At 33.5% G+C, this 27,228-nt stretch overlaps 2 protein-coding genes across 4 annotated transcripts; both read right to left on the minus strand.

The window, feature by feature from the left end:
• Positions 1 to 374: 374 nt before the first annotated feature.
• On the minus strand, positions 375 to 6,072 carry LOC111604289. 3 transcript variants are annotated; one of them, XM_023322306.2, is made up of 9 exons: positions 5,740 to 6,072; positions 2,727 to 2,890; positions 2,489 to 2,671; positions 2,319 to 2,434; positions 1,999 to 2,092; positions 1,761 to 1,937; positions 983 to 1,272; positions 788 to 933; positions 375 to 727 (listed from the first exon to the last, which is right to left on the minus strand). In XM_023322306.2, the coding sequence occupies exons 1-9, from the start codon at positions 6,014 to 6,016 to the stop codon at positions 471 to 473; spliced, it is 1,704 nt and encodes a 567-aa protein (XP_023178074.2). In that variant the 5' UTR covers positions 6,017 to 6,072; the 3' UTR covers positions 375 to 470. The 3 variants fall into 3 exon arrangements, with proteins under 3 accessions (XP_023178074.2, XP_023178073.2, XP_023178075.2); XM_023322305.2 differs by having other exon boundaries at positions 375 to 730; positions 5,740 to 6,071; XM_023322307.2 differs by lacking the exon at positions 375 to 727 and having other exon boundaries at positions 887 to 911; positions 5,740 to 6,070.
• A 2,813-nt stretch (positions 6,073 to 8,885) lies between these two features.
• On the minus strand, positions 8,886 to 23,771 carry LOC111604323 (structural maintenance of chromosomes protein 5). The gene is made up of 16 exons (XM_030224978.1): positions 23,624 to 23,771; positions 18,265 to 18,637; positions 16,677 to 16,855; positions 16,364 to 16,610; positions 15,855 to 16,142; positions 15,697 to 15,798; positions 15,421 to 15,629; positions 14,518 to 14,681; positions 13,645 to 13,771; positions 13,036 to 13,241; positions 12,760 to 12,977; positions 12,476 to 12,700; positions 12,188 to 12,412; positions 11,798 to 11,955; positions 9,111 to 9,228; positions 8,886 to 9,053 (listed from the first exon to the last, which is right to left on the minus strand). Exons 1-16 carry the CDS (start codon positions 23,662 to 23,664, stop codon positions 8,958 to 8,960), a joined length of 2,976 nt encoding a protein of 991 aa, XP_030080838.1. The 5' UTR covers positions 23,665 to 23,771; the 3' UTR covers positions 8,886 to 8,957.
• Between the last annotated feature and the right edge of the window lie 3,457 nt (positions 23,772 to 27,228).

Below are 27,228 nucleotides of genomic sequence, written 5' to 3' on the forward strand. Positions count from 1 at the left end.
GGCCCTATGGCCGAACACGTATTATCCATATCCAATCCTTCAATTTAAAGAATTTGAGGCTGCAGTACGATGTAATTTAAAAATGCACTTCGATGAAACACCGGATCTGCGCTTACTATAGACGGACCTTAAAGAAAATTGATTACTCTAGCTCTTAGTTCTGACATCGACGTGTTCATACACGGGCGGGCGTATAGACGGAAAGTGCAAAATTAACTTAGCTCATCGCCTTGATAAAGAAAATACTTTACTTTATGATGTCCATATTTCATGTTGAATGTAACACGAATGTGTCTAAAAGTGAAAGGCAATAACTATAGCCCAATGGTAAGCAACTGTTTAGTTACTGCTCGCAACAAAAGCCCCAGTTAGACTATTTAATATCTGCTGATATTAGAAATATCAACAATTTATTTTAAAAACGAACAATTTGGTACATTGCGAATTTTGTTTGAGTACAGCAAATTATATTAATTGGAAGACTTTCGACTATGAGCTGCCTTGCTTTCTCGGCGACTATCAATCCCTCTTATAAAAGAAATACGTTCATTGCCAGAAATACACGCTTCAACAAATTCGGTTATGTGCGGCGATTGAAGCTTTTCAGCAATTAGAAGCGCCTTTTTCAAAGCTTCACTTGTACCCTCAGTTTTATTTAGAGATGCATTCGACTTTACTGTCACAATAATGCATAAGAAACTCCATATATTACTGTTGCATTGCTCTGCTTCTGAAAATAAATAGGGTTAAACATTATAGCGTTATAAAGGAAGCTTATTGGCCAAACCATGCAGGGCCTTGCGAGCAACAAAGCAACACTCGTCAAAATGATTTGACTCTAGATGAATGCAAGCAATTTGATGAAGTAGATACGCTTTTTCGATCGGATATTTTGCAAATATTATGCGTTTCTCCAAACGCGATATCATTCGTCTGTAAAAAAATATATAATTCATTGTTTAACCAAAATAGCAAAAGTTACTTTGATTTTATAATGGCGGGATCCACCGAATCGTGATCTTGATGTGTGGATCGATCTCCAAAAACAAATGTGTTTATTTCTTTGAGTTTGTGCGGGTTAAAAGACAATAATTGCAGAACTGGGTTTCTGTCAGAAGCTCGAAAGTTTTTGGGTACAACGTACTGTTCAGAGAGAGCTAACCCCAAAGTGTTATACACTTCATTAATAAACTCAAGCTTCCATGGCATTATGCGATTGGTTTTTATCACAACATAATCTCCCATCACCTCCTCGATATAGTTTGAAAGCCTCTGAAACAAAAGAATCAAAAATATTGTTTAGCCGTAAAGTTAGTCTAAATAATTCAATTACACATTTTTTAGTTACGTAAAGCTAATTTAACTGACAGAGCAAATATCAGATGTTAACTGCGAATTTTCAAGACTATTTCTAAAACATCTATCGCTGATCTTCAATAGGATCGGATATATGGAACTATCACAACCGACGGGAAAGTGAATCAGATTGTTTAAGTTATATGACTTGTGGATGTAAATAAACCAACTGATCAACCGTAAATACAGAAGAAACAACTAGCCTTACTACATTCAACCGTTGACACAGAAGTGTCCTGATTTACAACAAGACAAGTCGCAACTCAACAGTTAACGCCGTCTTTACATGGATCCCCAAATGAAGTAAGCCAATAAGCCTAAGCTTTATCGGTAGCAATCACCCCCAGATAAAATACCATGTTAGTCACTATTTAGCAAATAGCAAATTAATTAAAATAACTTACCTTGATATTTTTTTGGTCCCGAAGTCGTTTTATGGTTTGTAAAACAGAAATCATGTTTCGTCGCGTTTGGTACTGTATTCTAAAGAGGAGGGCTTCTCTGAACTTGAGTAACCGATCCTTGTTAGAATATTTTTTGTACCGCACAAAATACATCGGTGATCGAGCTTGTATTATTTTCTTGATTCGAAATAGATTGATTACATTGCTAGATTTTTAATTCATGAACATTAAAACATACCAAAAACTTCTTAACGATTTCATATTGATTGCCAACCAATTTACTCAGGAAACCTTTGGAGCCTTTGCACTGGTCCAAAAGCAAACTTGGATTGCTGGATTCGGCACACATGTAAATAAAATAAGTCTTAATCAAATCGAACCTAAATTGAGAATTTAGCTCGAATATGTCACATTATCCTAATTAATGTAAGTTAGTATTCAAATATAAAAAGTATGAGTTGTTTTTTGAGATGGCCATCGACCTGTGACTTATATTATGATGCTAACCATATTAATAAACCTGAAAGCTTATTATACTTAATTAAAACAAAAACTTACTTTCTTAGGTTCTTTAGAAAAAGAAGGTCTACCCATGATTTATCAATATAAACTTGGTAACATATATCAAAAGCACGTTTTCGTCTTGCTATTTCTAGTGGGCTCAGTAACTTCTCCTAATAATATAAACCAATTAGAAGAGTTCTCTTTTTGTATCATTTACAACCAACTTTGGTTTCAGCAACGCTTAATACATCGCATTTATCTTGTTCCTTTAGGATTTTCCAAAATGGCCGATTGTCAACCTTCAATTTCTCGTTAAGTAAGTCTTTCACATGGGACATCATTCTTTCATTCTCCAAAATAAATGGGCTTAAGCCCTCACCACAGGCATCTTTTATGTTGTCATCAACCTTAAAATATGCTCTTAGGAATCTATTGAGAAAAGCATCTGTTTTTGGTACATACCACAATCAATCGTTCTTCAAAAGCCTTGGTCTTGTTGCCCTTGAATAAACGTGTATTATTATGAAGTTCAGCCTTAGCTTTTTCGAACTGGTTTAACTCATAGAGTGCATCGCAAACTTCCAGATTAATTGGAGCATTGAGCACAGACTTAAATTTTAAAATTTCTTAAAATGACAATATATTAGTAAAATCCGTTGAAAAGACTTATTTCTGTGGAAAGTTCATGAAATTCACGTAAAATAAGAATACTAAAAATTTCAAAATAATTACTCAAATCACTGTGGAGAGCGCGCTAGCTTTGGATAACATATCTCACCCTAAACATTTACTTGATAAAAGTAATCATTCAAGCACAACACGCATATTGATTTTGACGGTGCTTCCGCAGTGCACCGAACGATCGGTTCGGTATATACTGCATTCATTGACCCTTCAATTCACGCACAAATCAGGAGTTAATAAACGATAATTAATAATAATTATTTGTAACAATACGCCTAAATCAAGCTTGCCTCAAACAATTAATAGCTATCTTTATTTCTGTGAGATGGATGTGATTCGAATCAGCTTTTTAAGCATATCTCGCATGTAAATTTTCCCATTTTTTTTCTCTACACATATTTAATGATCGAATAGAATCCATTATATAATAAAGCAGTAATTTAGGCAAAATTGAGTTCAATAGGCAAAACCGAGTGTAAAAGTGTATATTTTTTGGGCTTTTGTCAGCTGCTACTTTAAATTTGTATTATTGAGCCGAATGAAACGGCTGAAATATTGCATGATTGTAGTTCTTATATTCCAAATTATTATTTGTATAGGATCGTGTAGGAGTGTGGTTTTTGTACATATGTATATATTGTAACGAACCTTCGATTCATTTCGATTACCGATTTAGGGTTCAGTCGACTGTTCGTGAGTGCCAACAAAATTTATATTTCTTCTGTTCCCTTTTACTTTTTATTACTTTATTCGTCCGTCGAGTTTTGGGTGCTTATTACAGGGCCTGCTTCGAGATAAAGTGGGACGTACCTGCCGTTCGGCACTAACGGAGAGGTGACGGACACCAAGGATGAGACCAAGAGACGATCAACAGAAGATTCCATAATACAATAGAGGCGACTATGTGAAAATCAAAAATATTGCAAGAATACTTATTTTTTTGTTTAAGGGAAATGCTTTCTGCTTATTAAAAAATCTTACTCGAAACAAAAGAATCGATAACGTATGCATAGATATTTTTGTTCATAGTCAGATTTTATATGTTTTAATCCATAAATAGATGAAAGCAAATGTAACTAACTCATTACATTTTCAAACTGTACAATTGTAGAACTTACAGATTTTATCGACTTGCCATATAAGCACACCATAAACAGAATATTTTGAACTAAAAAAAACCGTTTCAGTGAAATGCATTCGAATCACCAAAATCTCAATAATTTTGATATATCAATTGGTAGAAGCATACAAAACACATGTAGATTTGACGAAAAAGTCGATAAATAACTCAATGAATTGACCTGTCCTGTCTGTGTTTAGCTTGAAAACTTTGGAATATATGGCTTCTTCCGATTTGGTAAATGAATAAACAACATCAACAGTAACTTATTTTGTGTTTCATACCCCAACTAGGTCTAAGATAGATAAATACGGGTACAGCACAAGAACACAAGACCAAAACCTACAAAGAATAAGTTGAGCCAACAATCTTTGTTTTGATGTCGGTGGTTTTCTGTTAATCTGAATAGTTGGCATCTTTTTATATACCCTGATCCCATTGAAAATGGGAAATCAGGGTAAAATGGTTTTGTGCAAATGCTATGCTTCACCGTGTTGTGTTGTTGTTGAAATGAATTTCACCTTATCTGACGCTGTCCGGTTTTAAACTGGACTTGGCTATTTCCGGCATACGTAGGCTGACTTAATTATTGGCTCTGTCGACTGATTTCCTGTTGTGTTGGTGTTTGTATTGCTTTTAAAAAATATGGTTATTTGGTTATGTAACAGACAGAAGGAGGCGTAGCAGACCTAATAAAGTATATATATTGTTGATCAGGACGACAAGCCAAGTCGATCGAGCCCGTCCGTATGTCTGGTTTGCGCGGACCCTATCTCTCAGGCCTAAGAGCACACATCGAGGCCCTACACGTTATCAGACACACAACCTCCCTATGCATAATCGATTATTAAAATCGCACAACAGAGCTGATAACTTCGTTCTTAACTAACATACATATATACAAATAAATTTTGTGCGGTCAAACCAGAATAATAATCAGTCTTGTGCTGTTTTTATTTCGAATCAAACAAATTTAGGAAATGCAGCTAGAAAGTCATCAATGAAGGTGCTTCCACAACATAGCGCGAGTATCAGATTACCTGACTGTTGTAACCCGGTCGATGACTTAAACTAATTGTCATCGACATCTTGAATAGCTTAGGAAAATCAATATATTTCACGACTTTCGCCTTAGCTAGCAGATTCCACCAAATCCCCCGAATTTGTTCACATGCCTTTCTGACTAAAGAATACTGTAGGAGATTTTGGCTTCAGTCCTTGAGTCCTAATAAGAGCTTATCCTAAACTAGATACAAGCTTTGGAAAAAATTTACAAAATGCAGATTGAACGGGGTTCATCTAGTCAGGCATCCTCGTCTAGAACTTTCTTATTATTTAATTTTCTATGTATTTAATTTTACTTAGACTTAAGCAGTAAACTCGTATGCAGAATAAATAGATATTTAGACTTAGTGACAACGCTCAAGATACTTAAATATTGATTTGATGATAATTAAGACAACTGATACACAATAAACTCACAGGCGAAAAGGAGTGGGGACTCTAAAGTGCACAGATAAATGATATGTAATTAAAAATTTAGATTTGGATGTATGCGAATAATTTTGAAGTGCAGTCACTAGTACCCTGAATAATGAAATATACAGTCTCAGCAACAGCGTTTCAACGAGAAGTTGTTTTAATATATTTAGCATAGTTCGACTAACTTACTTTGGGCTTCAAGAGAGTCTTCGAGCGCACCCAAAGTTTGCGCAGTTTTCCGTTTACTCTGGCTACGATGGTAAAGAGTCATATAATCATCATTAGAAAGTTGGTAAGCTTTATTATAATAGTTCATAGCAATATTCTCCCTTCGTCGCCGAGAATAATATTTTCCCCAGTCCTTATAAATTTGCTGCTCAATTTCGGGACTCCAATCTACTTTCTTCCATATTGGAATTTCCTCTGCTACGCCTTGTGCTTGTGGTACTGGTATAATTAATGTCATGATTTTTTTTTTATTATATATATTTTTTTTCTCTGTTTATGAACAACAATACATGTACTGACCGATTTTGGTTTTACATTGAGAAGGAAATTTCATTTGAATGACTTTTGTTCAAATGTTTAATTGATTTATAAATAATCCTGACCGAATTGAAAATGGGAAATCAGGGTATTATGGTATTGTGTAAATGTATGTAACAGGCAGAAATGACGAACTTAGTAAATGAAATCGTTGCAATACAATTTACAACAAAACCAAGTAATAGGTGAAACACCATGCCTTTCCAAGTGCGAAAATACTATAAATAAGCAATTTGCCCGTGTGCAACCCATAGCTATCAGAACCATAATAGACATAGAGCTGCACATTTCACATTTCATAGCACCCATGCAGAAATCGCGCTGCGCTAGAAAATCGAAAAAACAAATGAATGACAAATAAAAAAGAAATGATTTCTTGGATCGAGATAAAAGAAAAGCCTAAACAAGTAACAGTGCTCTATTTGAGACGACTCAACTAAGCGTTATCCTGAACGCTGCGAAGCGGTAATATTGCACTCAATATACAAACAGAGCGAGACATTCAACAGATAGAAATGGCGCTGTAGTTGTCCCATACGTTACTGTATTCAAGCGAATACTTTTAAACGGAAAAGTGGGCTGTTCCCTCCAAACAAACACTCGTCTGTCAATTTGATATTGGTGAGATTTGTGAATTGTGAAATTTTGTAGCATTGCCTCGTTTCATTAGCAGTGCTTTACACAAATCCTATAACAATATTTGAAACACTAAACTAGAATTTATATTATCTAAGTCATTTTCTGTATAGTATAATCTTTCAAAGATTTCTTAATAGCGAGTTATATATGTCGCTTGACTTGTTTTTATAAACATTCAATAGGCCATCAATTCGATCTGATGATGATTCATCCATAGATCGATACTTATCTCGTTTGTTAGTGATGATTCAAGAAAAAGATCGAAAGCGGCTTCCGTTGACAACAATGGACAACGAACTGTCCGATTGTTTGTATGTGCGTATGTATGAATGCAACGATTTCAGAAGAAATCTGATCAAGTTTGTTTCAGCTGTACGCTCTTCCGCTATACATGTGCGAATTGGCGGTTTTATTTGTTTGAATTGTCAGCTGATACTTTAGATTGAACTGGAGAATAGTAAGCAATTTAGTAATACACTTATAATTGAAAATATCTGAGCCACCTTTCTTATAAAGACGAATGAAACTGTTTTAATATGTGGCATATCTAAGAATAATGATTTTTCCAAAAAGGGATGTTGTTCATACAGTGGAGCATGCAGGTGATGGGATCTAAAAATAATAGTTCCAGAATGGTCATTAATACTTAGATGATTTAGAATACGATTCAAATATGAAATTAATTCATTTGAAATTTAATTCATCTGAAATATAGAAATGTTAGGAATAAGTAAACTTAACACCAATTAAGACCCCACTATCTTTCCGTAATAAGGGAGTTATAAACATTTTTAATAAAATTTAACTCACAAATAGAGCACTTTTAGCCCGTTTTGCACTTCATGGCTTTATTTCAAATCTATAATTAATAATATCCATGAGTTTTTTTTATAATAAAAATGTGTAGGTTAGTATCGCTTAGTATCTTAACAAAGGGAAATCACTGTTAAATCAATTCGCAATATATTTAATAAACAAATACTCTTTATTATTAAATAGTAAATGTGCCTTACAAATCATCGCTTAATAAAGCTCACATAAATATTGCCTCACATACGAATTGCCACCAGTCAACAGTCAGACATCGATTATCTTCATCTACATCGTTATCTTCATCATGTCGAATAGTAACTGGTTTTAGTAATAACAAGGCCTTATCCTAATGTCGAGTTTTAAAAGCGTTTTTTTTTTCCGAAAATCATACTTTAAGGTGTCTGATTCAATGCAAATAATACCTCAAGGGTATAAAAATCAGCGGTGCACGACATTGTATTGTGGATGACATTCGAATATTAAATTACACTGGAAACTTGATGGCAATGCTTTAGTTGCACAGTATTTAATTAAAAGCCATTCTTTAGTACTACAGCATTCAATTGACTTAAATATATAAAATAAAGTACATAGTACAGATCAGTACTAATACTTATTATTGTAAGTTATCTAAATGCAAATCTTCCATCACCTGAATCTATGATGATGCACTTTTTTCAATGCAAGGCTTCAATAGACCATACTAATTATCTGTATTATATGATGGGCTATTCTTGCCACTCTACTCTTAACTAAAAGTTAACCCAATCGTAAGCATGAAAGTATACTAGTATATTAATTTCGATATCAAATTACTATCTCTAACAAACCTTGCACTCAATTTTAAATTCTGCTCCGCAAGATTGTGTATACGTAAAAGTAAACGCTTGATTAAGCACATATAGATTTTCAATCATATAAAAGATGTTGGTTAAGTACTTTTAGTCGTTAGTCTCGCGATCGATAACACAACCAAAAATAAGCGTTGACCGGTTACCCGCTCGTGTAGGGTTCTAAGCGTGTGCCCTCATTATAGTTGGGATTTTTTAGATCAGCAGTCATTGATATATATTATCGTAAGTCTCCTACTGGCCTACTAAGTCTCAATATAATGGGAGTAAAAACCTCAATTCAACTTATTGAATATTAATTTCAATTGTATATAAATTACATATTTTAAATGAAAATCGATTTCAAATCTAAAATTTTATTTTAGCGCCGATCTACATAGTGTTAAAATAAATTGTGCGGTGTTTCGAAATGCTGAACTCTATAAGGTGATCAAAATAAATATATTCAACAGCTAATGAAAGACACTTTAAGAGTATTTTTTATTATGACGTATCCTGTGTGGAAAATCTACCGTTTTTTTTTATGAAATGTGTAAATAATTATTACAAAGAAAGCTACTAACACAAAGGGAATACAACATCAGACTTAATAGATCCAGAGTTGTGAACAACTGAAACACATAAACGATCATTGTAGTTCAAATCAAGTAGTAACTAGAATATAAAGAAAAGATAAGAAAAAATTATTACATTTCAGTAAAGACTACTTACCTTCGGAGTAACGAAAAGATATTGTGCCGAACCATCCTTAGTAGCTTCTTTCAAAAGTAAATTAAAAATGTGACGTTCATTCTTAGCGTCCATACCTTGATTAATCTCATCCACGCATCTAAAAAAATAAATATATTGGATTATGTTCATCGAAAATCAAATTTCTGATAAACTGTTATTAATATGTATCAATTTTGCCATGTTATCTGTATATTTTTGGTATCACTCTATATTCATTAAAAGTTGCTTCCATTTGATTTGGAACATTCCGGATTTTAGATACCTTTCCCCTTTCCGTTAAATAAAAAAAACTTTCAACCATTTGGCAAGTACACACATACCCAAATAAAAAACATCGTCAACCTAATCAAGAATATATATACTTTGTGGGGTCTACCACGCTTCCTTACGTACATTTCCACAAAATCATTATACCCTGAATATATACTAATTTTCATTAGGTTCGATACGATACCACCTCAATATTTAAAACACAGTCAGAAATAAAATAAGCGTTCTCAATTATCTTCTACGACCAAAATTTTGCAGCCGATAAGAATGTAAAATTAACCTGAAGTACAGCTTAACATGTAAAGCACGGACACAAGTGAAAAATATCTCCATAAGTTTGATAACTAGTTTTAAGATACTCATGTTAGATATATATGACTAAAATTTTAAGTGAATAAATCAGTTCGTTTGCTAAAATCAAATAATGAAGGGGTGGTTTCCTTTAATTCCCGCTAATACACAAAGAGAATCAAGAACAAAAGTCTGTCAATAAATTCTTTCAGGCAGTTTATCACCTACTATTTCTGATATTATGCCAAATAAGGGCAGAAAGAATTATGGAGAAAAATTTTTACAGAAATTTTGATACTTACCGCGTCTCTTAGCAATCAACCTGAGCCATGCTCTTTATTTGCTTGGATTGATGGAAAACCAAGAACACAGCAACGCATTTACGTTGAAAATCAGACAGCCACCTCCACATCTGCCCCCTCGCGTGAATCTAATGCCTACAAATGGCAATATATGGGCTACTACAAATACAACCTTTCGGGTCAACAACCAACCAAATACAGTTATTACCAAGCATACAGTTCACAGCAAACGGTAATTGGACATTCTTCGGTACCCCCAAATTGATGATTACAACAAATGTCAACATGGTAGGATAAACCACAGGCCACCACCAACCTTGTTGCTCCTCAGAAACTCCAAAGATATTTTCATATTTTTTACTGAACTTACAGAGTCCTCTACCAAACATAAAGTAACAGGTATGCAATATACGACTACTAAGCCGTTTTTGAACAGAGGTAAAAGCAGAGTACGTAAAAGCATCCGGAGGACATTTCACAACGAAATTCTTACTATTAATGCAAACTTGTAGATCCAGGTTTGTAGAAAAATCAGTACAAGGACACAATCCAAGGTAATTGTCTAATTCAGTTTAAAAGCTTCACGACAAATCAAAGATAATAAGTACAAACCAAATAAATGCCTTTTTTGGAAGTTACCGACCCCAAAAAATTTGTCGTTGTCCTTTTACAAAAGCTGTTAATAATTCAAGAAAACTGCGAACTTTGAATTGCGTCAATAACGTAGCAACAATAATCAACTTGAACCTGTTCGGCACTCTTACTAGTACTTATAGTAACAATCGCTGGATCCATATTCAACAGCTTTATCAAGGCCTGTACTGCATGTACTTTTGTTACACCGATGTCTGCAGCGGATAAAAGTGCAAGCCTATTTTCTAAATCCCTGTATTCTTACTTTAAAGTTAGTTCTAATTCAGCAAACACTTTAAAAAGTAGGTTATTTACAAACAATATCATACATTTAAAAACGAGACTGGTCTAGTTGGGAATGCCTGACTAAGAAAATACCCTCATTTCTATGAAAGGCTGATCTTTTAATGCGCGTAGATATATATATATATATTTGACCTTCCAAATTTCAAGACTCGAGCACTTATAATGTTTCTGATATATTAGATGAAGAGTTTCCCGATAACGCACGCTCATTGTGGGCGGATCGGAAATATCTTAACACTTTATAAGTCAAGCCCCGAGTATATATTAAATATTTCCAGGAAGGGACGACAACTGTAAGCGAAGGCAAAAGTAAGCAGTTCATTGCAGGCATTGCAGGGGAACTAGACAATATTATAAAATAATCATCACACGCAGAGCAAAGCGGAGTCTTAGTTTTTTGTAAATCACAAATTTGAATTCAGTTTTACATAAATGTTGTGTAAGCTACTCAGTAAGCAGAACGCGTTTATAATGCATACATAGATAATCGTTTAAGCTATCTCCCAGTTGAGTAGTCTCGACTAGAGAACTCTAATTTGTTTATATTTGGATAAAGAAACTTCATTTGTAACAATTGAATGACTGTTCACTTCCGTTACTGATTTATCCAAATTATATATATATCTATACCCAAAAAATTTAAAACTGTATATCGCAATAAGATCAACATTTATGTGATAACGATTGCTGGGAGCATGGCAAATTAAAAAATGCATTGTCCATATTTTCAGACCACGATTACAAAATAGGATTATAAGTTATAGCCATTTCGGTTTGGTCTCAAAATATCGCGTTTAAAATAAATTTTGCTATTTCTGAAACATGAACCGTACGATGTCATCGATCGATAGAATAATTGTTTACCTGAATGGCACATGTGTAATGTGCTGCAATGACAATGAATAAATTGCAATGGCCACAGCACGTTCTCCACCAGATTGTATATATTTATCCAGAGTTTGTAGTTTAGCATCCTTTCTATATTTTACCATTATTTGAATTCCATAAGAATCAAAATCGCTCTGCAAATAAAATGATATAAAAATAAAGTATTTTATATTGTTTCAATCTTAAATATAGTTTTTCTCAGTTATTAGGCTTAAGCTACTACTATAATGAAATATACAGAATGTGAGTAATATAGATATATATTTTCAAAATATAACTTATATTCTGAAAACTATCAATATAGATACGCATTCGTTTATATCGTAATGTTAATTATTTCAGTTTTGACTAAAATAAAGTGAATACCTTGTCTTTCCTCGATAAAACGACTTCTCCAACGTATGATAAAGAGTCCATGAATTCACTGAACTTATTGTTTATTGTCTCAATTAGTTTGGTGAGTTGTGGCTCCCAGTTGTTGTATAACGTTATAATTTCAGCATCTATATTTTTTTCTTGATTTGATTTCATTTCGATAACTTTCTTTAATTCCTCGACCTCCGTTTGGCGTTGGCGAAAATCTGTAATTGTCTGTAATACCGTAGGATTATTATATTGATCTTAATTTTAAGCACAACTTTTCAAATTACTTACCTCTGAATTTAAATTTTTCATGCAATCTAATCTTGCTTGGAATTCAACTATTGTTTCATAAATCTGTTCCAGGTTAAGATTTGATAGCTGATCAAAGTCATTTTTAAATGGAAAATCATCATTTGATGGCAGTTTGCCACTACATAGGTGCCGTAACTCCACCGTTTTTGAGTTTAATTCTTCTGATTTACTTTGCAGTAATCCCGTCAACTTGTTGACTAAAGTCTAAAATACAAATCTTTATTCAAAACACATTTCTTTATTTTAAACTAAATGCTACTTGCAGAAGCTTTTAAAAACTGATCTTCCCGCTCCTTTAGCGTATTTATTTGAGATTCTTGTTGCTGTAAATGGGCGATTTCCATTATTTTACTGACTTTCTTTCCTTTCATTAATTTATCTGTAAGCTCTAGAGAATTATGTAAGTGCTGCTCAATTTGAAATATTTTTTTTAAATCCACTAATACGGCTTTCTCAAATGTTTTTTTAATATTATCCGATGCTATAAAAAAACCGATAAATAAAATGTTTCATGGATATAATTACATGTCTATACTTACAAGCGAATGATTTATTGATCATGTTCACTTTTGATTGGAGTTTACTTATTTCATCGGCCAAATTGCTAAAATGAGACAATTTCTGTTCAATTCTCTTTTTTGCATCTCCTTCTTGGCGGAGAACTATTTGCAAGCGGTCAAATTCATTATCAATGTCTCTTAAAGTGTTCCTTATGTGATCCTTTTCTAATATAGATTTCGCATGTCTGAAATACAAAGAAAAACAAATCTAAACGCTGTTAGCTCCAAAATTTTGAGTGAAATAGATTTTCCGATTCGCCACGTCCCCAATAGGCACAAATATATTATAATAACAACTCAATAGATGTCATCAGTAAAACTGCAAACAATATACAGTTTTCCCGATTTTCAGTATAGTGATTGGACATATAAATTTTTAATAATCAGTAGATCGAATTTAACGTAAGTCAGTTGTCAAATTTTTTATTAACCCAAAATTGTCGAAATTTTTAATTTGAAATCTAATTTTTGATGAATGAGCATAATAATTAAAGACTCTTATGGCAACCATATATAATAATTATTGTTATACTTAATTTAAATTCAAATATAGTTACCAAAAGGAAAAGAAAATAAAGTTTATCTTACCTCTCCTTAAGAGAATTTATTTGGTTTAAATCAAGAGTTATAAGCTGGTTTTTTTTTTTTATTATACTTTCAGTTAGCATCAAATCAGCACGGTATCGCGATGCCATCACAGAATACTTTTTATTCCCTATCAAGAAAAAAAAGGCAGTTTTGAAATTAATGAATGATTAAGTGCCCGACTAGAAAATACCGTGCACTTTAGTGCATTTTTTTTGTACATACAAGCTAACAGATAACTCTTCCCATACTAGCTACTAAGTTATATGCGAACATGGAGTTACTAAGACCATCCCAATTAACTGAGTCTCGACTTCCCGTTTTGTTCCTACTAATTCCCCATTTAAAATAAAGAACTACGGCAACTAATTTAATAATAATTAATTATTTGATTGAATTAATTTGAACATCTCACAATCTAATAAGCCCTTTAATCAACCAATAAGCCATTCAACTCCTATATCTTTACTATATCCGTAGCAGTAATCACAAAATTATGGGAAATAAAAAGGAACGTGTCATTCAGCTGTCTTCCGAAATTTCAGATATCCAGCACCTAATGCTGACATCAGCCGAAAACTCCACAACTCTCAGAAATCTGCAAAAATCTAAATATACTTTCAAATATTCGTTCTTTAAATGTATACTGCTAAACGGACACAACAGGTGCCGTCAAAAATTTATTTTATAAAGAAACAATGGTCAGTAATTAAATTTGTCAAAAATTTAATCGGTTTTATTTTCAAAATAATCTTTGAACAACATGATCGGACTCTACGGCATTGATTTTAAGCAAAACAAATATACAATATATTTAAGTTATTATTATTATTAATTAATATATATAAATAAATACTTATGTTATCAATTACTTACCTCCAAAATAGATTCGAATTGATTTTGGAACGCACGCAGTAAATTTACTAACTTCATCTTTGCCTATGGGAATATTATGAATCTGATAAGTTCCACATAACTTATTTATCAAAGGTATCGGCCCAGTAACTAGGTCAACAAGGTACGCATTGAATCCCATTTGTCTGTCATGGAAGAGATTATTATAAAATTAGCAAAATAATATGCGTTTTATTACTTAAAATGTTTTTAAGTAAACTTTTTATAATATTAAGTTTCTAATCAAAGTCATAGTCCTGATGGTGAACATACAATATCGTTTGGTTTAGCATACACTAGCACAAGTATATTATATCCTGCTTTACCTTTTTCAATGGATTAACTGTATGTTTAACAAGTATAGTTTGCATTTAGCTTAAACTTATACAAAAAAATTATTTCTGTATTTTTTAACGGATTGCATTGAAACTTTCAACATATTCTTTTAAATATTGATTTTCTAAAAATTCACACTTTTTCACATATTTATATACATATATGTAACGGAATTTCAATTTAAAGAATTTCGGGAAATTTGCAGTCGGTATTTAAAATTTACCATAAATTAAATTGGTTTAAAATAAATGAAGTAGTTTTATATGTGTATATAAAATATGTGAAAAAGTGTGCGAATTATTTAATAATTTGAATCAAAATTGATTTACGTGTGCAATATAGGGTCCTAAATGAAATAGTCAAGTCTCTAGCACTTCTGAGATCTTCACGTTCATACATATAAACAGACTGACATGTCGGCTCTAAATCGGCTCAGCTTATCTTCATGGCGTCCTTCTGCTTGTTACATACAGTTTACCCTACCCTGATACCTTGATTTCCCATTTTTAAAGGGTTAAGTGAATAAATATGTTAGTTAATAATACTTACGTGAGTTCTGTGATTGGAACAGTAGGCTTAAACAAACACTTTTCTGCTGGTGCGCAGTAGATAACGTTTACAGATAACTTTTGCTTTACACATAATTCATTGATAAGATCAGACATATCATTTTTGTCTTCACATGCAAACGCAAATAAGTCGCGCTGCCTGACAACATTTTCTAAATACATGGCTCCTTCCTCGCTTTTTATTCTCAACTGTAAGTAATGATTAGAATAGACATGAATTATTATTAAAGCCAAACAAAAACAATCATATACATACTTCAAATATCATTGGATCATAAATATTACACGAATATTTTTGCTTATTTTGGGCTACCCAGTTCATAGCTTTGAATAAGTTAGGATTTCGAACACGCAGCTCCTAAAAATGTTTAAAAATAACTACAATATACAATATAATTTAATTTATTATCGTACTTCTATCTTCTGCGATTTCATGTTCTCTAATCGATCGATCTTGTGACAAAGTGCTGTAATTTCTGGAATTTTTTCGTCATTTAGCTGCGTTTCAAGTTCTCTGCGCTTGTTATAATGACTCATTGTCGTTTCACGAGTTTTGATTATTGTTTCTTTTCTTTTCTCTAATTCATTTAAAGCCTCAGACTTTGTATCATTAAATAGCTGCAACTCGTGTTGTTTAGTTTCTAATAAATACTTTATTTTATCCACTTCGTTGATACTCTTGGTTGATTGTTGAATATTTCTCTGCAAAAAACATAAAGAAAACAATCACATTGCCCTCCTCAAAATTAAATTTTCTTACCTCTAGATTGCATTTACTTTCATTAACACGGTTTTTTATAAACTCTATTTGAGAAATTAAATTATTTATGGATACCATTGTTTGACTTATTTTTCTATCCTAAAACAAAATATAAATTATATATTAAAATGTTGCAGAAATATATCTTCAGTCATGAACTTACTTGTTCAGTAGTTTTTTTCCGTAAATCTGCATTTAATTTTAATATTTCTTCCTGGGCTCCTTTTTCTTCTTCAAACGCTTTCTTTGCAACGTTATAATCTTCTTTCGCTTTATCCAATTGACTCTTATAATTATCAATCTTTTCTTCAGAACTTTTCACTTCAGTCCAAAGTTTTTTCGCTTTATAAAGGTTTAACTTCTGTAATATTTCTTGGCGTTCTTGGTATTGATCTATTGAAACCTGTAGCCTATATTGTAGAATGGTTCAATATTTAAAAACGTAATCACTTACATATTGTATAATAAACTCTTACTGCTCCAATCGATTTTGTTCTTGCTGTAGTTTATCATTTTGTTTCTCTCGGTCTGCTTGTGCACTTAGTTGTTTTATTCGCATTTCTTTAAGATCAGTGAAACTTCTTATTAACTGATTGTCACACACAGAGGACATGGTGTTCACTAAAAGTTCTTGGGGATTCATTTTTGAAAAGTCCTAAAATTTTTAAGATAAATAATATATTAGTTAAGATATTGATTAAATACATTCTAATTGCATTTCAAGATGTCCCTCATACATATGAAATATAAACTGTGAATCATTTTATGCTTCTTGTATACATACATAGCAAACAACCTATGTACACGCCCACTTTGCTCTCTGTGTAGTTTACAAAGGGATTTTAGAAGGGGAAGTAAAATATCCAAAATTCAAAATATGTGTGATCATTAAAAGAACATCCGTAGTAAATTTGATGTTTCTATCCCTTTATTATAGGCTTAAAAACCTAAATTAAATGATCGATTTTTATCGATATGAAAATTGGTTAACCAAAAAATGTTTAAGATCATACTCCGTATGGTATACATAAATTTATATTTACAATTTAAAGTCTGTCTATCGTATCCTTCATACAGGCGAACTAATATATATTGGGTCTGTCATCCTTCTGCCTATTACAAACATTTTAACAAAACCATTATACCGTGACTAATTTGGAATATAAACTTCACCTTATAAAATACAGACCATACAAGCATTCCAGCCTCCTAAAACTTTGTTTAGTCTTACAAGCAAATAATATTTGACGAAGGCAGTATGCCATCACTGAAAACTTTCATGTTCAAAAAACAGAATTGCAAGGCGCACGTAGTTTATGTAATACACAAACTGAAAAGAATCCATCTTATTCTGAAGAGATGAAAAGTCCCTGAATTCAAAACGAATGTCAATATAAATGAATGATTTTAACGGACAAGTAGAAAGGTTTTACTGCATTCTCGGAAACATTGTTCACAATGTTCTCTTTGTTACAGTAAAATACAAGTCGATTAACTTTGTATATTATACCCACTATAATGGACGGGGACTGAACAATTTGGTACGTATACGGATATATCGGACATACAATAAACATAGCGCTTCATCTCTTTCATAACCATCACATGAAAAACATAAGATTAAGGTCTATCTATCACCCACATAGAAATACTAATGGCCACACTTACAGCTCAATACAGATATTCACACTGTCTAAATATACTAGGACCTGCCGGAAAAGTAATGGCAAGCACCCCAGATTTTGACGACTGGAAACAAAAATCTATTAACAAGTTTCCTTATATGTACTAACGTAACTTTAGCTGCAGTAGTAGTAGCATCAAGTGCTCCAGGCGAAAGCTGTCGAGTAGCAAATTGCGTTACCCGATTTGCTGCTTAATGCTAATAAGCCCACACAAAATACGCCTATAAAACCATGACGAAATGTACTTCTTTACGATTTTAAATAAATTTAGCAATCTTGACTTGGTGATATAGCTCTTCGTTCCGATCAAGACTTGGAATATTTTAGTTATTGATACACTTACTTTGAAATTTTGGCAATAAAACAAAGTATAATTTACCTGTACACGATCCTGTGGTAAAAACTGGCACAAATTGTTGACTTGAATGTTATAGGCAGCAATAAAAGACAGATACTTTGTCTTCGAGAATTCCTTCGTATTCACGAAAAATCGAGATTCTCCATTATGATTTATCATACGCTTGAATGCTTCAGTAGACTGATCATTTCTTCCAAAAATTGTGATAATAATTGTTGCAGCGTTTTTACCACTTTGGATATAATCAGCAATACTAGAAGACCGATCCAACAACTGTGGATCACCTCCCAAGCCCAACACGATGGCTGATACAATTGTTGACTTTCCTGTTCCATTTGGCCCTGTTAGCACATTGAAGTATTTCTTAGGATAAAATGTAATTTCAGAATATGATCTGAAATAAAAAAAGTATAACTTAATTAATTTGGATCAAATATACATTTATAGAAATTGTATAAATCCACAAGTAACTGACGCACACTTGTCTATTAGTAATAACCTTTGATGCGATCATAGCTACTTACGCACACAGTACATCACTACGTATATTGCGACATATTACGATGAAGTTAACTCTTGTCACTCATAATATTTTCATGGCATATATAGAGGTCACATCCGGTGCATTTCATGCATGCACTCATTTCTTATATAGTCTAAGCTTATACAGAGTTATTTTATCTGCCCCATATTTGGCTAGTCATGCCTGATGAATTCAGTCAAATATAAAAGCGAAGAGAGTCAAACTTAAAAAATATTGGACTATGAATATTATGTATACTGAAATAATAAAAAAAAGTTAGTAATAGTAATAGAAATTAAAAAGGAAGAGATTTTATATAAAAGTCAAATGGGTGAACTAAAAATAAAAAAGACAAGTAGAGGAGAAAATCCTAACCGGTCAAGCTTTTGTATTGATATATTATGGAACTTCTGCATTCTTTAAGTGCACAACAAGACAGACCATCGTCACACAGTCACCGTATGTGGTACGACTATATATATTTCAATCTGCATTCAGGCAACCCTTTGTTTTTGCTATGCTTTTTTTGCTTCTACTTCTAGCTTTAGCTTAAATTCGCTAATAACTTAAACGACAACTCGATTCCTCGATTCCTAATTAGAAATAAAGAATTGTACTTCATTATAAGAAATGAATTGTGCATCGTTATAGGCAAAGAATTGTACTCCGTAATAATAAAAGAATTCAATTTTTTTATACAACTAAAACGTAAAGCTCATTATTTATGCAGCCGGTAGGATAAAATTAAAATGCGTTAACAGAAACAGTTAAGACTAGTGCCACTAAGGAAAACTCGCTTTTCCAAGGATCTAGCAAGATATAAACACTGTTAAACAATTAAAATTTTACAAGTGCTTAATCAAAACAAGTAATCAACATGATTCTGGAATTGTCAGACGCCCACCTCAACCGGGTCCTAACCCTTTTACGGCAGGATCGACTACATTATGAAACTGTTCGAGACTATTGAGATGCAACTAACTGGAGAAGAACAGAGAGTGTTCTTCCGAACCGCCCTGATTAGTCCATTCAATGCAACGGCTTTACAACACCAACTTTACTGTAACACTTTACACTATCGCAATGAAAAACACAGTCAAAGAAGTTATTACCAGAAAAGTACCAGACATACTTTATATGACCCTTGCGAAATTTGATATTTCAACCGTATCTAATTTAAAACAAGTCGCCCAAAGAGAAGGTCTATATGAGAATATCATCACGGATAAATTTAGAAACACTTCAAACCAAACCAACTTGGAGCCCATCGCTAGCCCAATCCAAAAAGTCACCAATCTTACTCTAATCCAAACCAGAACCAGAATAAATCAATTCAACTAATCAACAAATACTAATAAATTAAAACAGGGAGCACAACAGAATTATTTAAATTATCAAAAATTTGCTCAAGAACAACCCCAAAATCCATCCTTAAACCAACCAACTAAACGATTAAGAGAATGCACTAGCGGTCAAATTAAAATGGAATGGTCAGATAATGTTCTTCAATCTGCGTGGGATCAACTCAATCCAATCGAACCAACCGACCAAAGCCCTATATTATTAACACAGAATAAAGAATAAAGAAATGAATACAGAATTTAAATCCAGAAAAAAAAAACGAAGAACCTAAAAATATCCTTCACGATTATAACGACATCCAACACAGAAAACCCTAATAGACACCCTCAAATTATTGACCAAGAAGTCAACAAACAAATCAACTAAATGTTAATTAAACCTATCGTTCACCAACTTAAAATTACAATCAGACAAATGTGTGTTTCTAAAGAGAGAAACACAATTCTTAGGACACATTATAACCATTGAAGGTATTAAACCTAATCCCGTCAAAATAGCAGCTATATTCAAATTTCCAAATGCCAAGACAACCAAAGAAATCAAATCTTTTCTAGGAATTTGAGGATTTTACCTCAAGTTCATCCCAAACGTTGCCAAGATTGCAAAACCCCTGACTTTAGGATTAAAAAAGGAATCAAAAATCAATATAACCAATCAACAATTCATCGCAGCCTTCGAGAAACTAAAAGTACTCATAACAAATGATCCCATACTAACTTACCCAGATTTCAATAAAACTTTTCTCTAACGACAGACGCAAGCAATGTGGATATAGGATCACAGGATCACAAAGCAATTTGTTTCGCTAGCAGAACCCTAAACGATCGCGACCTTAATTATTCGGAAATAGAAAAAGAACTATTAGCCATCGTATGGGCCACTAAATACTTCAGACCATATCTTGTAGGTCGAAAATTCCAAATCCTTAGTGACCATAACCCACAAGTATGGTTCCAAATATAAAACTGCAAAGATTGAAGATTAAATTAAACGATTACGATTATGATATCAAATACCTACCAGGAAAAGAAAACCACATACCCGATGCCCTCTCTAGAATCAAACTAGATGCAAATTTCCTAGGAGAACTTATTAGCTCCTGAGCAACCACTCATAGTGCTCAAGAAGTTGACCAAAACCTAATACCTATTTCGAAAAGAACCACTATATTATATAACAGACAAATTGAATTTATAAAAAGACCAAATATATATTACACATTTCTTACACAAAACAAACATTAAAATAACTTTCATAAAAATGACCGACACTTTCGCCAAAAACATATTTAAAGAATATCATTATTCAAAAAACAACGTCCTCTATTTTCATAACCTCTCAGATTTCTTAATATTTCAAAAAGCTTACGCTGAAATCGGAAGTCCCGAAAGTAAAACATAAGCCCTACGAACCTTATCTAAACTACACGATATCCTCACTTATGCTAAATTCAAGGAAATAATCCATTTAAATCACAAAAAAACTGCTTCGCCGCGGTATTACAGGTTCAGAAAAAAATTCTGCTTCCCAGACCATCAAAAATTAATACAATATATCATTAACGAATGCGAAATTTGTAGTCTATCAAAATCTGAAAACATTAACACAAAATTAACTTTCCATATATGTCCAGTAGTATATAACCCTAGGCAAAAATACGTAAAGTGCTTTTATCTAATTGATAACAAACAATTCTTATCTTGTATTGACATATATTAAAAAAAATACGGAAACATAGTAGAAGTCAAAAGCCGTGATTGGCTCGAAACTAAAAGAGCACTCATAAAAATCTTCAATAACATGGGGAAGTCCCCCGAAATCAAAGCAGACAAAGACGCAGAATTTTAATGCGCAGCCCTTCAAAACTGGCTAAAATCCGAAAAAGTAAATATTAATATCACAACTAGCAAAAACCGTATTTCCGACATTGAAAGGTTTCATTGAACAATCAGGGAAAACCCGACTAAATGTGAAACTATTCCCTACACCTACAACCACAAGACAAAACACTTGACAAACAAAACAAATCATTTTAGAAAACCCAAAATATAATAAGACATTCAACATTATATCAACTACAACGTTTGTAATTACACTAATAAGCCTCAAACTTTTCGCCATTTTATTAAAGACAGATAAAAATTGAAACCATTGTAAAATCGAGCAATGCAATACCAGAGGAACCACTACGGAAACTCATCCTTAACGTATTTCATAACTATACCCTACATATCCCGCCTGAGGACAGGCCAATCTCTATAGGATGGTGAAGTAATACATCCACCAGTAGTGTATACAACAACACTCGAACAGATCATCAAAGTCCATTTACGGTCCCCTTTATAACCAAATCTCCCACACTGAGAACCCCAAAAACAAAAGATCACACCCTTCTTGTAGAAACCCAGCACTCATTTCGAAGTGACCAATCATGAGCAATCAGGCCACTTACGCATAACTCAAATCACGCCTTTATCAGAAAATCCACCTATAAATGACAAACGAACTCTCAATCTCTAGTCCAGTTCCACTCAGCCCTTAACCAACTACAACTCAATTCCTAATTATAAATAAAGAATTGTACTTTATTATAAGAAAATAATTGTGCATCGTTATAAGAAAATAATTGTACTCCGTTATAATAAAAGAATTAAATTTGTTTATACAACTATAACGTACAACTCACTATTATATGTATCTAGGGTTAACCAAATTAAAAAGTTACCATTTAGAAAATTAAATCATTTATTATTTCCGTGAAAAACTCAAGTAAATATAAACAAGTAAGATAGCTCTAGTTGAGTTGCCCGACTAGGAGATATCCCAGTCCTATCTGCGTTTTTAATATTTTCAATAGTTTGTACTAGTATTAAAAAAAAAAACTAATAAAAACTGACAATACAACACCAAGTCTCGAACCAACGCATCAACTCTATCAACACCGCCACTACTTAACTTAAAAATAACAAGAACAAAGTCCGTTTGCATCGAGCCCAAAACTTCAGCATACATTTTTACCATCAAATGGCACATTCACTAGGATTCAAAGTACTAACTCCTTGGCTGCATGCATTGCCTTTACCAACACCGCCTATACATTAAGTTACAATTCTACTTATCAAAAATTCAAATCTACTTAGGAGACACTATGCATATTTTCAATCATTTCCGAATATTTCAAAAATTGATACCATTTGGAACGTAGATAAAGCATTCTAAATGGTCTCCACTAACAATCCAGTAAAAAGTTTAGCTTACTTCTGAAATAATTAATCAAATTCTAAGTTAATATATCATGTATGATTTCTACTGCAGCTAGAGGAAGTGCTTCAACTATTGCAAAGGAATTTGCCGGCCACAGGCGATAGTTTTATTTATTTAAACGGCTTGGTATTGAATTGATTGAATTGTATTGATTCTCTAATGATTATTAATTGCAAGGTTTGTATAATAAGACTATTCAAAAACATTGACAATATACGAAAATGTACTTACACAAAGTCTTTACAGTAAACAGATTTTATTCTTCCAATCATTTCTGTTGGTATAAGTTGGATCAAGGTATTAATAATGTTATTCGAAAATTTAACAAAAAATAAACAAAAGCAAACCAAACAATAACATCATAACAATAAACATGGTTCCGAGTTAAAATTCGCGGTTAATTTCGGTAAATAATTCTATAACACGATGTCAAGACAGTAAACTTTTTTAAGATGTGAAATTGGAACACTTTAAGTATGTGTTCCATTCACTCGTGTTTTGTTGAGCTGGTTTGCATTTTTTATACAGAATGAATAACATTTTAAATACATGGATATTTCTATGTGCCAAAATAAATAGTTAAGCATAGATTAAGGTCCAGATAGTAAGCACTTAGTTCATTAAATGATATTTTAACGAATATAAATATCAGGTTTAATTAATAATTAAAGTATTTCATTAATAAATTACACAATATACAATGCTATTAAGTTAACGCGACCGATCGAATGGATAGAAATCAATCGTGCCCTCCAGCATATTGGCGACATGCCGACTTTGTACAAACGGGTCTGCTGCAGTACATCCAAGGGCTTGAACAAGACGGTTGGGTTCGAGAAAAAATGAAAGTGGTCCTTTTAACTTTATATATATGTTGGAGCGTCGTTAGTATTTTCCATGGCTTTAATAGCGCAGCGAGTTTCGATGCGCAGGCTTCTCGATTCAAAGTTGAACTGCTCGCCTTTTCGTTTCTCTGCCTCGCACCGAACCACACTCGACGACAGCGTTGTAGCGCTGTCGTCGCGCTATAACGGGACTTCTTAAAGCGACAAAATGCAAAGGACCAATCAGGGCGCAATTAGCGGCTGATGCAATATTTTTTAGTATGATGAAATTAGGAATTCTGGTAATAACCAGAATTCTCATACAAAGCAATACACACACAGGAATTCTGGTAATAACCAGAATTCTCATACAAAGCAATACACACACAGCGCGTACGTGCAACACGCAGGAACAATCAAATACAGTGCGTACATACAGTACGCTCCGACACGGCCATCCTGAACTTGACACGTCCTCGTGTAATATGCCAAACATTAACTTTAAAAATGTCTTTGTAATAGATTTCAAACTTAATTCATCGTCTCTTTTAGACGGATATCCAACCAATAATCATCGTTACTCTTAAACGGATAACCATTAACAATCGTCTCTCTTAGACGGGTATCCAACTGATAAAATATTCAGTTCAACATTTCTTCATACAAACTTTTAACATTTATTCTTAATTAAAACATTTGAAAACATATTTCTTTCAATTCAATTCAATAACTTCACCTATGCAAGTTACAAAAATAAAACATGATGCTTGTTTTATTACATAATATTTTGCCAAATTGTCGATTTTACATTTTCTTTAACTAAATTTCCAAATTTCATTCAAAAAGAAACAATCATCGTCTCACTTGGACGGATAACCTTCGTCTCACTTGGACGGCTCACCATCGTCTCACTTGGACGGATAACCTTCGTCTCACTTGGACGGCTCACCATCGTCTCACTTGGACGGATAACCTTCGTCTCACTTGGACGGCTCACCCTCTGCTTCTATCAGACCATTTGACGAGCCTGGATCTTCATCCTCAATGTCCAGCTCATGGGGCACATTTCCCTCTGGAAATTTTCTTGTGTCCTCGTGACAGTATTTATATAATCGTTTACTCGATAACGACTTTAACATGTATCTGTCACCGTCTAGGACTTTAACTACCAAAAATGGACCCTTGAATTTTGGGTCTAGTTTTGTCTGGTGTCTCTCCTTGTTCTTGAGAAGGACATAGTCACCAACACTGTGTCTTACAACGGCGGCCTTGGACTTATCAAATCGATTTTTGTTGTAAAAGGCTAAAGATTTCATACTGCTACTTGCTCGAGCCCGTGTGGAGTCTAAGTCTACTTCCAATTCTGTGTCCAATGGAGGAACTAATCCAAGAGGTCGACCTTCTTTCCCTATTAACATTTCTAAGGGACTAGCCTCAGTTGCCCGATTTGTTGTGCAGTTTAAAGCTAGCTGCACCTCGCCGAGAGCATCTTGCCAGGGCCTTTGGCTTAATTCGACTGCAGTTAATAGGTTCTTGAGCGTGCTCATAACGCGCTCAACTTGTCCATTAGCACGACTTGCCCCAGTCGCGATTAAATGAAGTTTTATGGTTTTTGAACAGCAAAATTCTGCAAACTGCCCGCTAGAAAAACATCTACCCTGATCAGCTATAATGCGTGTTGGTGCACCAAACAAGGAAGTTGAAGACTTTATGGCCCTGATACAACTCTCCGTATCTATTTTGAGAGTGTGGTACAGGTGTACGAATTTTGTGAAGCTGTCAATTTGAACAATGATATATTCCTTTAAATCACTTTTACCACTTAATTTGCCAGTAATGTCCATATGGACGGTGTGCCAAGGGATGCTAACCCTTGGTATAGGATGTAATTCTGCTTGAACTTTGCCGGAATGTGACTTTGCTGTCCTGCAGGTTATACAATTGTCAACAAATTTACGGACATATTTGTTCATTTTCTCAAACCAGTAAAATTGGTAAACTTTGTCAAGTGTTTTTTGCCAACCAAGGTGCATGATTGACTCATGTACCTGGTTAACTACTGACCATCTGAAATTTCGGGGCACAACTGGCAAGCATCGTGTCTTACCATTTTTTTGGATTTTACGAAACAACATCCCTTTTCTCAAATCATATGTTTTAGTTACTTCGTCTAGTAGGTCATTTGAATTCAGTTTACTGACAAGGGCAGCAATATCCGGGTCCAATTGCTGTTCGGCAAACAACCAATTATTTGAGATTTCTGCTATGTTTATTCGCTTCTCGGGAATTTTTTCCAAAATTAATTGTTTCTGAGTGACTGGGTTTCTAGATAAGAAGTCGACATGTGCCATACGTTTTCCTTCTCTGTACTGTATGTCAAACTTGAAAGATTGTAAATAAGACCACCAGCGATGAACTCTAGGAGTTAAGTCTATTTTGGTTCGCGATGCCTTTAACGAGTTACAATCTGTATAAACCACAAATTCTCTGCCAAGCAAGTAGTGACGGAAATGTTTAACGGATGCAAATACTGCCAGAGTTTCAAGCTCATACGAGTGGTACCTAGACTCGGCTGGCGAAGTTGTTTTACTAAAATATTCTACAACGTGAAGCTTATTGTTAATTCGATGTAAAAGCATGGCACCAAATCCGATTGAGCTAGCGTCGGTGTGTAGTTCTATAGGGTATTGCGGGTCGAATATTACCAGAACTGGTTCGTTTGTAAGAATAGTCACAATTTTCTTGCGAATGCTTTCCAACTCAGTAGTCCACGCAAAACTTTCCCTTCCTGATGTTAGGGAATACAACGGCTTTATGACTTGAGAGAATCCGGGTACGAATTTGCGAAAATAGGATGCAAGACCAATAAACTGCCGTACACCAAAAACCGTCTGTGGCGGTGGCAACGATGTTAACGCAACAATCTTTCGCGAGTTTGGTCGAATTTCCCCTGCTCTTACCTCATATCCCAGATATTGAACGACTGTTTTTAAGAAACTACATTTGTTAACA

Source organism: Drosophila hydei, unplaced genomic scaffold (assembly GCF_003285905.1).
Source record: "Drosophila hydei strain 15085-1641.00,03,60 unplaced genomic scaffold, DhydRS2 tig00000001-arrow-pilon, whole genome shotgun sequence".
NCBI classification, from domain to species: domain Eukaryota; kingdom Metazoa; phylum Arthropoda; class Insecta; order Diptera; family Drosophilidae; genus Drosophila; species Drosophila hydei.

Coding starts and splice junctions, on each gene's coding strand:
- LOC111604289 (XM_023322305.2), bottom strand. CDS start 6,016: ATGACATTAATTATACCAGTACCACAAGCACAAGGCGTAGCAGAGGAA. Junction 2,891..5,739: donor AGACTCTCTTGAAGCCCAAA/GTAAGTTAGTCG, acceptor TGTCATTTTAAG/AAATTTTAAAATTTAAGTCT. Junction 1,273..1,760: donor GGGACCAAAAAAATATCAAG/GTAAGTTATTTT, acceptor CTTTTGTTTCAG/AGGCTTTCAAACTATATCGA.
- LOC111604323 (XM_030224978.1), bottom strand. CDS start 23,664: ATGATTGGAAGAATAAAATCTGTTTACTGTAAAGACTTTGT. Junction 16,143..16,363: donor GGAAAAAAACTACTGAACAA/GTAAGTTCATGA, acceptor TGTTTTTTGCAG/AGAAATATTCAACAATCAAC. Junction 9,054..9,110: donor ATCTTTTCGTTACTCCGAAG/GTAAGTAGTCTT, acceptor TTTATATTCTAG/TTACTACTTGATTTGAACTA.